At 44.7% G+C, this 16,140-nt stretch overlaps 1 protein-coding gene across 18 annotated transcripts in view; it reads left to right on the plus strand.

The window, feature by feature from the left end:
• CACNA1A (calcium voltage-gated channel subunit alpha1 A) overlaps positions 1 to 16,140 on the plus strand; it is a 250,975-nt gene that overhangs the window by 39,453 nt on the left and 195,382 nt on the right. For all 18 annotated transcript variants that reach the window (XM_018051221.1, XM_018051220.1, XM_018051232.1 and 15 more), the window contains 2 exons: positions 8,906 to 9,011; positions 12,061 to 12,200. In XM_018051221.1, the coding sequence (XP_017906710.1) occupies positions 8,906 to 9,011; positions 12,061 to 12,200 (246 nt within the window). The remainder of the gene's footprint in view (positions 1 to 8,905; positions 9,012 to 12,060; positions 12,201 to 16,140) is intronic.

The raw sequence follows: 16,140 nt of genomic DNA on the forward strand, positions 1-16,140 counted from the left end.
AGGTTGTGTATTATAGGATCCCATTTGTATGAAACATCTGATGGATGTTTTTGCAGCATTTATTTTAAGCTTGATATTCAGGGAGTGGACTCACTGTGTTTTGTTCCTGAAAATACATCAGATTTGAGACACAACCTGATCAGCCATGATGAGAGTAGGTGTTTATACTCTTCAGTGAAGGGAGGGGAATGAGACTACATGACTAAAAAAGAAATTGAAAAAGTTGATAATAGTAGTAGCGGCATTTGAAATAAAAACAATAAACATTGATTGCATGATTACAATGAGATGAACCTCATATTATGTTTTCATAAGCATAGAAAGTTTTCTAATCATCACAAGAACCAGAGTAAACAAGAACAAAATACTCAGATTTACTGAATACATACTGGGTTGGCCAAAAATTCATTCAGGTTTTCCGTAACGTCTTACAGAAAAACCTGAGTGAACTTTTTGGCCAACCCAATGCTATATACCAGGCCCTGTTCTGCATGTATTATTGTATGTATCCACTCATTACATTCTCAATCAGCCCTAGGAGGTAGGTGCTACATTTCACATTATGTGTGTATATATATATATGTGTGTGTGTGGAAACTGATGCTTGGAGAAGGAAACTCCTTTGCCCCAGGCCAAAACCATGTCCGACCCTGAAATCCTTTCAACGCCCTGCTCTGTAATTTCCCATGCAGATATATCCAGTTTTCTGAGCAGAAGCATAATTTAACTGCCCTGGGTAGACTTCTCTTTTCAGAACCAAAGAATTGGAAATCATTGTGTACATTAAAAAATAAATAGCACATAAATCTATTTAAATTTTTATTCATTTATTATTTGGCTGTTCTGGGTCTTCGTTGCTGCACACAGACTTTCTCTAGTTGCAGCAAGTGGGGGCTACTGTCTAGCTGCTGTGTGCAGGCTTCTCATTGCAATGGCTTCCCTTATTGTGGAGCAATAGCTCTAGGCGCACAAGGCTCTGTACTTGCCAGACACCAGCTCTAGAGTGCAGGCTCACTATTTGTGGCATCCTAGCTTAGTTGCCCTGCAGCATGCGAGGTCTTCCTGGACCAGGGATCGAACCTGTGTCCCCCTGCATTGACAAAAGGATTCTTAACCACTGGACCGCCAGGGAAGCCCCAAAACGTTTAGTGTTGGGATTTAAATTTTCTCTTAGATTTTCCTGCTGACATAAAGAATCTTTTGTGTGTGTGTGCCTGTACTGTGTATGTTAAAAGTAGGTCTTTGCAGTTGTCTCCGAGACTTTATTTGCCATGTAATTAAAAGCCCGCCTCGTGCCGCTGGCCATGGTGCTGAAAACATTCTGGGCATCGCTAGAACTGCCCTTGTTAGTGCTTCACATCCATCGGTCTCAAGCCGATCCGCTGGTGGAGAGAGTTCGAGATGTCTGCGATTTCGAGAAAGACCCTTTGGATTGTTGGAAGTTGATATTGATTGATATGATCCATTGGTTGATAATTACTATATTAGATTGTGGAACTCAGGTGAAGACTGATCCAGTTGGCCTCATCATGGTTAAAATCCCAGGTGTACCCCGACTCCAGTTTTTAAGTAAAGGCCAAAACATCCACCTTCTAGCAAGTAGGCGTAAGCTGTTGAGTGGTCTGTGGGGACCCCCCACCAGCATGACTTTGAAGTGAACCCTAGCATATATATGACCTTGAGCAATTTGTTTAGCCTCTCTGAGTCATAATTTTCTTATCTGGAAAGTGGAGCTTGCAGTAGAACCTACCTTGTAGAATTTTTGCAAGGAATTAACTGAAACAATGAGTATATAGTGGTTAACTTGGTGTCTGCCCAACAAAGTGCTCAATAAATTACAGCTGTAATTATGATTGTTGTATCTGTTAATGGCCTCATAATAGTTAATCATATTTCTGAATTAAACCGTGGCATCTGTTTAGTGGAGCAAGAAATATGTGCTATACCCAAGGCCTTGGTACCCCCTACTCTTTTCCTGGTAATGGTGAAAAGCATGGAACTAACATGAAAATAAGACTTGCTTGGCTTCTCCCCACAATCTCAACTGCCTGATTGACTCATTGAAGTATCCGTTTCCTCAGAACACCCCCATCAGGCAGCCCCCGTAGTAGAGACAAGACTTTGATGGCTTAACAAACCTGATTTGATTTTTCACACTAACTGCGGAAGCCTGGAAATGAGATGGGAATGGGGCAAGGTACCACAAAGAGAAGGGTGGATCATTTGGACATTCTGCAAGGTCTTGCTAAGGGGCTGGGATCATCAGCTATGCCAGCTTTACAAATTGATTTTCCTTGGTGCTCTGGCTCCCAAGAACAGCTCCTATTCACAGACACGGCCCTTGTTCCCCGTAAAGAAATCACTAGGTCATGTCCTGTGTACACACAGCCCCTCTCTGGGGCCACTGGGGGCCCTGATCTAATTGTGGGGGAAGTTCTGTGTATCTGTATTCGCCTGCAGGGCTGTTTGCTAGTCTGACTTCCATGAGCCATTTCAGGAGCCAGCTTTTCCTCCCACCAGGGGTGCGTCTCTCCTCCTCATCTCCCTCCCTCTTCTCTTGGCCTCTTCGGCTGGCTGATTAGTCTGGATCCCGCTGACACAGGTGTTTTCTCCCTGAACCAATCTGGGAGCAGGAAGGCTCAGCTCAGCTCACAGAGGCATTGCTCACCGCAGCTGTGAGTTAGAACCCAGGCTTTCTAAATAGGGAGGATCAGGCACAACTCAGGGTTGGGCTGAAAAAGCCTCATCTCCCCCTGCCTGGACAATCTTTGACCTCTACCTGGGGAAAGAATCTCCTGTGCCAAGAACTCAGTACCCCATCTTGGTGTCTATGCACCAGCCACATCACTGCACATTTCGAGTTGATCTGTGTCCTTAACGTGCCTACGGAGACTTGGCAGATGATGAAGTGAGGGGAGAGATGTTGACAGCAGGACCCACCCACCCTTCCTTTCTTCCATAGGTGTTTACTGAGCACCTACTCTGGAACAGATGCTCTCTTAGGTGCTGAGAACAAAGCATCAAACAAAAGAAAGTTTTTTGCTTGTATAGGGCTTAGAGTCTATTAGGCAAAAGAAAAGAGAAACCAGGTAAAGGAAAAAAATATAGCAGGTGTTTGGAGGCAAGGGCCAAGGAAAAAATTAAGTAGGGAAATGGGGTAAAAGGCCTCACTGAGGATGAGAAAAGAGAAAAGACCTAGAAGAGAGGGAGGGAATCTTGTGGGTCTCTGGGGAAAGAGCATTCTAGGAGAGAGAATAGCAGGTGCAAAGGCCCTGGCAGTAAAAGGTGCCTTGTGTGTTTGAGAAAGATGGAGAGGCCAGTATGGCTGTAGGTAAGTGAACCAGGGGGAGAACGGAGGAGATGGCAGCAGGTCGTGCAGGACTGCTGGGGGGACTTTGACTTTTCTTCTGAGTGAGGTGGTAGCCATGGGAGGGCTGTGACTCTTTCTGCGTGCAGTAAACCAGAATTTTTTGTGCTGCTTCTTCATCTCATTCCAACATCACTCTTGTTCCATGAAGGTCTTGGGTTTCACCTTAAGTGGAGGCAGAAGACTGGTCCAGGCCTCGTGAATTCTCCTCCTCTGGGGTCAGAACATGGAGGAGAAGGCTTGGAGCAGAAAGGCGAGCCCCACTTCTTTCTGGATGACTCAAAGCCACAGTAACCTGGGCTCCTCCTTCCCCCTGAAATAGATCTAAGGCAGCACTTTCCAAACTTCAGTGTGCACACAGGGCCCCTGGAGATCTTGCTGAAATGTGTGTTCTGACTCAGCAGGTCAGCATGGGGCCTGACGCTCTGCTTTTTTACTGGGTGTTGGCCTCTGCTGTTTGGTTCGTCGACCACATGTTAAGTAGCAAGGGTGTGGACCACATCTTAAGTAATAAGGGTGTAGGGTCAGTGTTGCAGGTTCCCATTTGGGGTGTGTCTTTGGACACTGGCAGGGTGCATGGAGAGAGAGAGGGAGGTGACATTTGATAGCAGTGTATCTATGCATGCGTGCCTGCTAAGTGGCTTCAGTTATGTCTGACTCTTTGCTACCCCATGGACTGTAGCTCACCAGGCTTCTCTGTTCATGGCCTTCTCCAGGCAAGAATACTGGAATGAGTTGCCATGCCCTCCTCCAGGGGATCTTCTCAACCTAGGGATCGAACCCATGTCTCCTGCATTGCAGGCAGATTCTTTACTGCTAAGCCACCAGGGAAGCCAGTGTATCCATATCTGACCAAAAAAATAAGAATAAGAAATAAGATGGGCATGGGCAGCCTCTTTCTGTTGGTTTGCATGCTGACTAAGACTTCATTGTCATACTGGAGAGCTCTGGGTCTGAAACCCAGGTGACCACGGGCAATTGAAAGCCTGATAATGCAGCCCGTGAAAGTGCAGCTTGCTGCTGGTCTTGTGGGACTCTTCCTGGAACCTCAGCTCGAATCAGATACAAAGGAAGTCACATCCTAGCCATTTAGGGGCAGGAGGCCAGGGGGCCCCAAGAGTGAGGCAGCAGCTTGGTGCAGAGGCAAGCAAGGAGCTAGTTGGCAGAGAAGGAAAGCGAAATCATCAGATTCAAATCATGCCTTCAGAAGCCTCGGCGAGGGGAAGGGCTTGGCATTGCTTCTTTGTGTACAAATATTGTCTCTTATTTTCTGGGCTGCAGGGTGAGGCAGAATGGAGTATTTGTGCAACACAGCCCAGCTTTGTTCTCTGTGCTCCTAATGACCGTCAGCTCGGAGGCAGGAAGCCAATCAGAGATGACCGTCAGCAGGAATGGCTTTTGTTGACTCCCCAAATTGCCCTGAGTCTTGGATTTGCTTTTCAAAGTGTGCGTGGAGCATGGCTCGACCGCTTTCAGCTGGAGGCAAAGGCTGAAGCTGGTGACAAAGAAGACCTGCTTTTCCTTTGTTAGACTCTTACTCCCAGGTTGCCTATTTCAGACTTCATTTTCACACCTGGAAAGTGGGTATATATTCCAACTCCAGCCTGTAAGATCCCTTGGTTTTTATGAAGCTTCCATGATGCTAAATGTAACTCTAGGGCCAAACAGGATACTGAGGCTAGTTAACTTTCCAAGAGAGAAAGCTGGGAGGAGGGCGGTAGTTCATCAACACGGCCAAGTTCAAGAAATGCTATTTGATCCTTCGGCACAACAGTGAATTTCAGTGTTCCCAGGGGACACTGGACAATATCTGGAGATGAATTTTGGTTGTCATAAGTTTTGATTCTCTTAACTGGAGAGGAGGCTGCTATTGGCATCTAGGGTAGAGGCCAGGGATGCTGGTCAACACCCTACAATAATGCAGGACAGCTTCCCTGAAACCCCACCCACAGAGAATTGTTATTGTTGTTGTTCAGTTGCTAAGTCATGCCTGACTCCTTGTGACCCCATAGACTGCCTCATGCCAGGCTTCCCTATCCGTCACTGTCTCCCGGGGTTTGCTCTAAGTCATGTCCATTGAGTTGGTGATACCATCCAACCATCTCTCCTCTGCCATCCCCTTCTCCTTTTGCCTTCCGTCTTTCCCAGCATCAAGGTCTTCTCCAGTGAGTTGGCTCTTTGCATCAGATGGCCAAAGTATTGGAGCTTCAGCGTCAGTCTTTGCAGTGAATATTCAGGATTGATTTCCTTTAGGATTGACTGATTTGATCTCCTTGCTGTCCAAGGGACCCTCAAGAGTCTTCTCTAGCTCCACAATCAGCCCCTCATCATGTCAGTAGTGTGGAAGTTGGGAGACCCCGCTCCAGAGTAACCAATACCCTTTGGTTACTTTCTCCCTCTAGTATCCATTTCTCCACACCTAAGCCTCCTTCTCAGAAATTTCCAGTTTTGTGGTGTTAGTGTGTTAGTCGCTCAGTCGTGCCTGACTCTTTGACACCCCATGGACTGTAGCCCACCAGGCTCCCCTGTCCGTGAGATTTTCCAGGCAAGGATACTGGAGTGGGTCGCCATTTCCTTCTCCAGGGGATCTTCCCAACCCGGGGATTGAACCCGGGTCTCCTGCACTGTAGGCAGATTCTTTACTGACTTTTTTATTTAAAGTAATTATTGATATGTATGTTCTTATTGCCATTTTGTTAATTGTTTTGAATTTGTTTTCCTAGGTCTTTTCTCTTCCTCTTTTGTTCTCTTCCAATATAAAATTTTAAAAATTAAATTAAAAAGAAAAGAAATTGCCTATTTTGTTTATTAAGGCTGTTGGCCTGAGGATGCTTCTGCAGATCTGGCCGGGGAAGCAGGGATATTGTGGACCACCTGCTGATCAGCAGAGCAGGTCCTGATATGAAGTGAACAGGACAGACCCTCCCCAAGGGCAGACCCTCCAGTGGGACTGTCTGGTGGCTGGAGCAGTGTTCCAGGTTTCAGGGAGGTGCTTGTGCCCAAAGAGAGAGGGAATATGCATCTAGAAATAGCCATATGACCTACACCTTCTCTCCTTTGGATCTTGAAAGGGCTGATTCTTGGAGGCTTGACTACCATGTTGTTTTTTATTGAAGTGAAATTCACATAACAGTACTAGCCATTTTTAATTCCTTGGTATTCAGTACATTCGGAATGGTGTTCAGCTATCACCTTTATCTAGTTCCAAAACATTAAGGAACCACTCACCATCGCCCCCTCCCCCAGCCCCCTCAGTCCTTGGCAACCACCAGTCTGCTTTCTGACTGTGGACTTGCTTGTTTTGGACATTTCATATCAATGGAATTCATACGATGCATGGTCTTTTGTATCTGGTTTCTTTGACTTAGCATGATGTTTTTGAGGCCCCTCCACACGGTAGTGTGAGTTGGTGCTTCATTTTTATGGCAGAATAATATTCCATTCTATGGATATATCATATATTGTTTATTCATTCCCTGATGGACGTTTGGGTTGTTTCCACCTTTTGGCTCATTGTGAATATTGCTACTGTGACCATGTATCTGAGTACTGGTTGTCCAGTTCTTTTGGTGTATACCTAAGAGTGGAATTGCTAGATTTTTATGGTAATTCTATGTCTTAACTTTTTGAGGAGTCATCAAACTATTTTCCTCAGTGGCTGCACTGTTTTACATTCTCACTAGCAAAGTACAGTGGTTCCAGTTTCTCACAATCTCACCAACACTTTATTTTTCAAATAAATCAACCCAGTTCTTTTTTTTAAGATTTATTTATTTATAGCTGCGCTGGCCTTTATTGCTGCGTGTGGGCTTTCTCCAGTTGCAGAGAGTGGGGGCTCCTCTCTTGTCGCCAAGCACGGGCTCTGAGGACGTGGGCTTCACTAGTTGCAGCTCACTGGCTCAGCAGCTGTGGCATCCAGGCTGGCTTGTCCTGAACTGTGTGGGATCTTCCTGGACCAGGGATCAAACCCGTGTCCCCTGCATTGGCAGGCTGATTCTTTACCACTCAGCCCCCAGGGAAGCCCACCAACACTCACTGTTTTCTGGTTTTTTCATTCTTATTATCCTACTGGATGTGAAGTGGTATCTCATTGTGGTTTGATTTGCATTTTCCTAATCTTCTTTGGAGAAATGTCTTTTCAAACTCCGCCCGTTATTTAATTGGGTTGTCTTCTTCTTGTCAAGTTGTAAGTGTTTCTTTATCTATTCTGATACTAGACCCTTATCAGATATATGATTTGCAAATATTTTCTTGCATTCTGTTGGGTTTTTTTCATTTTCTTGACAATGTCCTTTGAAGCACAAATGTTCTAAATTTTGGCAAAGTCCGATTTGTCTGTTTTTACTTTTGTTGATCATGCTTTTGATATCAAACCCCATCACTGTATTTTATTTTTTATTTAATTTTTATTTTAAATTGGAATGTAGTTGATTTACAATGTTGTGTTAGTTTCAGGTGTAAGCAAAGTGAATCAGTTATGTACACACACACACACACACACATATATATATGCATTCCTTTTCAGATTCTTTCCCCGTACAGGTGATTACAGAATGTTGAACAGATTCTCTGTGCTATAGAGTAGGTCCTTGCTGATTATCTATTTTATATATAAGTTAATATGTTAATGTTATATATATATTATATATAATAGTTATATGTTAATCCCAAACTCCTAATTTATCCCTCCCCAACCCCACTTTCCCTTTTGGTAACTGTAAGTTTGTTTTCTGAGTCTGTGAGGCTGTTTCTGTCTTGTGAATAAGTTCACTTGTATCATATTTTGGAATCCATGTATAAGTGATATCATATGGCATTTATTTGTATTTATCTGACTTACTTTATATGATAATCCCTAATTGCATCCATGTTGCTACAAACAGCATTATTCCATTCTTTTTCATGGCTCAGGAATAGCCCATTGCATTATGTACCCCATCTTCTTTATCTATCCTTCTGTGGATGGACATCTAAGATGGGCATTTTGTTATCAGATCTGATCACTGTATTTTAAACTGCAACCACCAACCTCCTTTCCTGCGTTTTCTCTCTGCAGCATTCGCCATACAGTACTGTATGCCTCTCCTCCACAAGGGCAGAAATTTCTGTCAGTTTTACTCTCAGCTGTGACCCTGTGCCCAGGACCTGGCACACAATAGGTGCTAAATTGATATTTGTCCAGTGAAGGTTGGAGGTGAGATGGAGGAAGAGCATCTGCATTTTCCTTACGGAATCATCTGCTGGGTTTTCATGGCAGTGAAACTCCTCTGTATGAAGCTGTGTTGGTAGATCCATGTCACACTCACAGAATGTACGACACCAAGTGTGAACCGTAAAGTAAGCTAAGGACTTTGGATGATAGTGATGTGTGTAGGTTCATCATGGGTGACAAATGAACCACTCTGGTGGGGGACGTTCATAACGGGGCAGTCTGTGCCTATGTGGGGCAGGGGACATGTGGGAAACCCCTGTATCTTCCGCTCAATTGTGCTTTGAATCTAAACAAAGCTGGAAAGATTTTCCTTAACTCTGTGATACTCCCTTTGAATATATGATTTTAGCCACCATCATAGCAAACTGCATCGTCCTCGCCCTGGAGCAGCACCTACCTGACGATGACAAGACTCCTATGTCTGAACGACTGGTAAGTGACGTCTCTCTACCGGGGTCTCTGCTTTGCTGGCACGCTGATGTGGTTGTGGGATCTGAGAGCAGACTGGGCTCTTAGCCTTGTTTCCAAGCACCAGATCCTGGGCCCCCTGCCTGTTGTTGTTTAGTTGCTGAGTCCTGTCCGACTCTTTTGCGACCCCATGAACTGGAACCCACTAGGCTCCTCTGTCCATGGGATTTCTCAGGCCAGAATATTGGAGTGGGTTACCATTTCCTGCTCCAAGGGGTCTTCCCAACCTAGGGATCAAACCCGTGTCTTCTGCATTGCAGGAGGATTCTTTACCACTCAGCCACTGTGGAAGCCCTGGGGAACCTAAATTTCATGAATACCAATAATCTGGGGAGAGAGAAGTCCTCGCTGCCCGTCCTCCACTCCCGCCCCCCCCCCCAGCAGACCTCTTGTGAATCTGGAGAGGGATGGAGGGGTCACGTTGTCCATGAGAAGTCACATTCAGAACAAAATTTTGGGGAATTCTCTGGCAATTGGGTGGCAAGACTTGATGCTTTCACTCTTAGGGCCCAGGTTCAATCCCTGGATGGGGAGCTAAGATCCTGCAAGTCTGGTGGCACAGCCAAAAGAATTTAAATACATAAATAAATTTTTAAAAAATAAAAACAAACCAAAATTCTTGTGAAAAATATTGACCATACATAAATACATGGAGAACAGTACCATGAACCCCTCATGAACTCATCATCCAGAGACAACAAATATCAAGATTTTGACTCACTTCACGTTTCCTTTCGTTTTTTATTTCCTTGGTTTGTTTTTCTTGGCCAAAGTATGTTAAGGCAAATCCCAAGCAATACATCAATTCATTGCCATATACTTAAGTCTGGATTGCTCAAAATTTGGGCACTTTCTGGGACTTACCTGGTGGTCCAGTGGTTAGGACTTGGTGCTTTCAATGCCATGGCCTGGGTTCAAACCCTGGCTGAAGAACTAAGATCCCACAAGGCACATAGAGTGGCCAAAAAAGGCGCTTTCTTACATCACCCCAGTGACATGTTGACATCCAACACGCCAGTGGTTCCTGGGAATGATCAGAAACCCAGCCAGTAATCAAATATCCACAATTCCTTCAGAAATGGCATCTTACAGGTTGTTTTGTTTGAACCAAGATCCGCACATGGTCTAGATTTGATGTTAAGGCTTCTAATCTAAGGCAGTTATCTTCTCTCTTGCCATTGACTCTGCAGAAACCAGTCCAGTTGCCCTAAGGAAGGTCCCACATTCTGACTTTTGTGCGGTTGCTTGCTTAGGGTATCATTTAGCTGGTTTCTCTTTTCTCCAGCTTTACTATACATGAATATCAGCTCTGGAGTCAAAATCCAGTCAAAATCCAGTTTGATCTGGTGGAACTCTGCAGAGCTGTAAAGTAGCACTAAGTTCACTCTTGATGCCCCAAGCCATCCCCCAGCCCCCTGGTTTGCCTCCTGGCATTCTGACAACCCCAAGAAGGAGAACTTTTTCCTTCCCATCACCATTTCAAAGCCAGTTTTCAAAACTCAAGTGTAGGGAGAGAGAGAGATGTTAGAAGTCACTCCTTCCTAATCCACATAATATTGATGATCTCAAGGCTCTTACATGTTAATAACTATGTACTGGGCTTCCAAGGTGGTGCTGCAGAAGAGCCTGCCTGCCGATGCAGGAGACGTGGGTTTAATCCCTGGGTCGGGAAGATCCCCTGGAGTAGGAAATGGCAACCCACACCAGCATTCTTGCCTGGGAAATCTCATGGACAGAGGAGCCTGGTGGGCTACAGTCCATGGGGTCACAGAGTCAGACACAACCCAGCACACATGTGTATTATAATGTGTTTCCTAAAAATAGAACTAGTCCAGAAAAACAATGACTTAAAACTTTTTTGTTTGTTTTTGCTTAAGATCAGGCTAAGTAAAAAGCGTTTGTTGAAAGAATAGTGAGCAAATAGTAGTAGCGATGGTGAGCTGGTATGGGAAAGCTCGTGGAAGGAGAATGAAAATGACTGAAGCTTGAGAAGCATTGTCATTAACAAATGAGGGAGACAGCAATGGAGGGGCTCTGATGGAACAAAGCTTGTAGCTTAATTCCAAGTATTAATACTATAGAGTGTCAGCTGGAAGCCAGACATGGCCGGAGGTCTGGCAGGGAGCTGGGAGCTGGAACATTAGCCATTTACCAGCCAGTGCAGAAGTATTCATTCCAATATTTTCTCAACCTGAACTGCTGTACTGGTGCATACCAGCTTAGAATCATCACAAGTGTCAGATTTGGGGGCTTGGAGGAGAGACCAGTGCACAGCGACCAACCCCAGGGTCCTCGATGATGTATGTGATAAGTAGATATTCTAAACCGACGCTTTCTTGTGGAACTTTCTGCAGTGGTGGAAATATCCAACATCTGCACTGTCCAATACGTTAGCCACCAGAAATGGGACTAGTGTGGCAGCAGAGCTGAGTCTTTCATTTTATTTCCCTTAAATTTATTTTTTATTGTATGTTTACTATTCTTGGCTGTGCTGGGTCTTTGTTGCTCTGCGTGGGCTTTCTCTAGTGGCAGTGAGTGGGGGCTACTCTTCATTGCGGTGCACAGGCTTTTCATTACAGAGGCTTCTCTTGTTGCAGAGCAAGGCTCTAGGTGCATAGGCACCGTAGTTGCGGCCCTCAGGCTTAGTTGCCCCACGACATAGGGGATCTTCCCCAATCAAGGATCGAACTCATGTCCCCTGCATTGGCAGGCAGATTCCCAACCACTGGACCACCAGGAAATCCCTTCATTTCAATTTAAATAGTCACACATGGCGGCCTAAGTAGTGTGTAAAGTTGGCCAAATGGAAAGGAGTCGTCTTTTCCATGCTTCTGTTTTTCTCGCAGTAGCCTTTGGACAAGGTTACTCCAGGCAGGATGCCGTGAGGCACGGTAAGGGCTGGAAAGTCTGGAGAGGTGAGGGGAAGTGGGTAGAGATTCTGGGTGGGTGGTTCCCTGTTCATGCTGCCCTCTGCCCAGCCAAAGACACTAATCTTACCTTCTCCCTCTTCCAGGATGACACAGAACCATACTTCATTGGAATTTTTTGTTTCGAGGCTGGAATTAAAATCATCGCCCTTGGATTTGCCTTCCATAAAGGCTCTTACTTGAGGAATGGCTGGAATGTGATGGACTTTGTGGTGGTGCTAACAGGGTAAGTGGCCTGTACAGTGTTTCTTAGAAGTATCTTGAAGGATGAGAACTCTGGAAATGTAAGGATTGGTGTCATCCAGGCTGGGCTCAGAAATGCTGAGCCCCCGTGTTCTTCAGCGTGCTTCTGCCCTCTTACCCAACCCCCCTCACCTCCTCATCTCGGCTGGAGATCACAGCAGATGCTTTCTGTTACAATTAGAATAATAGCTTATTAGAACTGACTGCTTCCAAAGTGCTTTACGTGCATTCTCTCATTTAATCCTCACAACAATCCAATGAATTAGGAAACATTAATATTCCCGTGTGAGCGCTGAAGAATCTGAAGCATAGAAGGAACTTGCTTGCAATCGCCCAGCTAGTAAGTGATGGAGCTGGGATCTGAACCTGAGATGATATCATTCCAGAATTCAAGTTTGTAACTGTTGTGCACACGTGGTCCTTTTGCTTTGCTTGGGGGAATACCCTGCCTTTATTTTAAATTGGTAAATGCTTTTTGAGGACTTCAGGGTGCGAGAGATTGTGGTGGGATTATGGAGAAAACCAGTTGAAGTAAGGTGCAATCAATGCCTCTGAGGAGGTTTCAGATCTGATACAATGAGCCAGAGGTAAAAGGTAAAAGGTGAAAGTGTATACACCGTCCACCTTGTATAAGGTAACTCTAGCTGCTACAACGGCAACAACAAAATCCAAAACTAGGTAATGACTTAAACACAACAGAAGCTTTATTTCTTGCTTGTTGAAAGATCAAAACAGTTGTTTCTCGTTGGCAGGCTTCTTTCCTCTGCACAGTGATTGAGGGACCCAGGCCCTCAATATACATTGTGGCTCCCTATTGTTGACTCACAGATTGGGTCTACGTGTCTACAGGAAATCATAGGAGAGACATGAACGTAGATGGTGATGCTTGGGGCAGGGAGGCGGTTGTGGAGTCTTGGCTAGAACCTGGCTCATAACCTCTTTCACTCATACAGACCTCTGCTCGAATTCAGGCACATGCCCATACATGGCCCAGGGAAGCTGGGAAACAGCACACCATGCTTAGAAGGAAATGGAAATGGATTTGGTGGCTAGTCAGCCAGTCTCCATTACTGACCCCAAAGCCCTTTATCCAGTCCCAGTATAGGCTTTACCATTTTGTGATGATTTCGGACTCCTTTGCTTATTCACTCCTCCCCTCCGAGCTAAGTCTTTTCCTTCTCTCCCAAGAGCCGTATTCACTGGGAGACATTCCTCATAGTTCTCCTATATGAGAGCCCAGTTTTCCTCTATGGGATTATAATCCTCTATGGGATCATTTTGGGGGGGGGGGGCTCCAAAATCACTGCAGATGGTGATTGCAGCCATGAAAGTAAAGGACGCTTACCCCTTGGAAGGAAAGTTATGTCCAACCTAGACAGCATATTAAAAAGCAGAGACATTACTTTGTCAACAAAGGTCGTTTTTTCCAGTGGTCATGTATGGATGTGAGAAGTGAACTATAAAGAAAGCTGAATGCCGAAGAATTGATGCATTTTGAACTGTGGTGTTGGAGAGGACTCTTGAGAGTCCCTTGGACTGCAAGGAGATCCAATCAGTCCATCCTAAAGGAGATCAGTCCCGGGTGTTCATTGGAAGGACTGATGCTGAAGCTGAAACTGCAATACTTTGGTCACCTGATGTGAAGAGCTGACTCATTTGCAAAGACCCTGATGCTGGGAAAGATTGAGGGCAGGAGGAGAAGGGAATGACAGAGGATGAGATGGTTGGATGGCATCACCAACACAATGGACATGGGTTTGGGTGAACTCCAGGAGTTGGTGATGGACAGGGAGGCCTGGTGTGCTGCGGTTCATGGGGTCGAAAAGAGTCGGACACGACTGAGCGACTGAACTGAGCTGAACTGATGGGATCATTTCTGTGTGGGAATCACAGTTCTCTCTCTGTTGTTTAGTCGCCAAGTCGTGTCTTTGTGATCCCATGGACTGAGCTCTTTGTGACCCCATGGACTGTAGCCCGCCAGGCTCCTCTGTCCATGGGACTTCCCAGGCAAGAGTAATGGAGTGGGTTGCCACTTTCTTCTCCAAGTTTTCTTCCCTGGGATTCTATTTCTCCTCTGGGCTCTGTCACTGCTCCAGGTCCTTTCTCTCTTGGCAGACGTCGTGGGTCTTAGTGTCCATGCTGTGTTGGCTGGCCTCTCATAATTCAGGTTTTAAATGTATCTGTCGTTTAAAGCAACGTTGCTTCTCACAGAAGGAGCTGTGTGAGTTGGGCTCTTTTGGTAGAGGCTTTCAGGTTTGAGTGGTCTGTTATGAGGGCCAGCCCTAGTGCTTTCTGACGGGGGCTCTCTTTGCTGTGCCCACTGTCCTTTGCCTCATGACCTTGGAAGGTTCCTTGGACATATCATGGCATCGAGCACTTTTCTCTTTGCTTACTAGGAAACTTGTGTGTGCAACAGCTCAATGGTTGACTTTGTTGTTGTTTAAAAATGTATTATGAAAAAAGATGTGATAGAAATAATCATTTCTAAAAAGGTGTAATAGAATAATTCTAAAAGAAGTGGAGAACCATATAGCAAATCATATAACAAATATTCGTTGGATGAATATTTGCATGAACAATATTGAATGAACAGTAGTCATCCAATGAATATTTATTGGGCAACTACTATATGCTCTGGAACACAGCAGTGGTCAAAACAGACAAAAATCCCTCCTCTTGTAGGGCTAACATTCTAGTGGTGAAGAAAGGCAAGATGCATGAATGAATACAATATCTAGTGTGTTAGATGTTGATGAGATATTTTTAGAGAAAAAATAAAGCAGAGAAGGGATGGGATGTATTATGGGCAGGAGGGCTAGAAGTCAGGGAAGACTAGCATCGGGGAGGTGGTATTTGAATGAAAACCTGGAGGAAGTGAGTGAATAAGCCATGAGCCGAAGGAGGAGCGTGCCAGGCAGAGAGAGCAGCAGTGCCAAGGGCCAGAGGTTGAGCTGCATCTGGTGGGTTTGATGAACAGTGATGAGGCCAGCATGCCTGGAGCAGAGTGAGTGAGGGGGAAGTGGAGGAGGTGAGCACAGGGAGGTGATGGGGCAAACTGCCATCAAAATGAAACCTTTACGTGATTAAGAATTTGATATTCCATTCAAAGACTACTTGTTCAAGTAGATTGATTAACCTTTACACAGATTCAACAATACATCATTTGATTTTCTTTCATCTTTTCCTTTTTTTTTTTCCAATCAGAAACTTTAGGAATATCCAGTAAAAAGGTCTTATCCATATTTCACCGAAGGTTCTTTTTGACTAAGAAAACAGTATATTTCAGCTGTTCCTGAAAGCACAGGAAGTTGCAGTAGAATATACAACCAATAAAAGTAAACATTGGTGACCAAAAAAAGCACACCCTTTATGTACAGCATAGAGAACTCTACAGGCAATACTCTGTAATGACCTATGTGGGAAAAGAATCTAAAAAGAGTGGATGTGTGTATATGCAAAGCCAATTCACTTTGCTCTATACCTGAAACCAACACAGCGTTGTAAATCAACTATACTCCAATAATAACTTTTTTCTTAAAAAATGCAATCTTTTTAATACTGTCTAAGGCCCTGCATTCCCTTTCCTGGCCCCATTCTTTTCTCTCCATCCAGAAGCACTTTCCTGAATTTTGTGCTTATCGTTTCCGTTTATATATTTACACATTTATATAAGAATATAAGAAGTATATGATACTTATGTTACAGCTTAATTAGATAAGTATGTAAGAAGTATGAGCTTAATCTGCTTGACAAGAATGGTCCCATCCATCCGTTTTCACTGCTTCATGGTACTCCGTGCTGTGAACATTCTACCATGTATTTATACATTTGGGTTGTTTCCAGCTTTGTGCTATTTTGGACAAAGCTGTCCCCTCATTCTTGTGAGTGCATTTCTCTAGGGCATATGCCCAGGAGTGGAATTG

This window comes from Capra hircus, chromosome 7, assembly GCF_001704415.2.
Source record: "Capra hircus breed San Clemente chromosome 7, ASM170441v1, whole genome shotgun sequence".
In the NCBI taxonomy this organism is placed as follows: Eukaryota; Metazoa; Chordata; class Mammalia; order Artiodactyla; family Bovidae; genus Capra; species Capra hircus.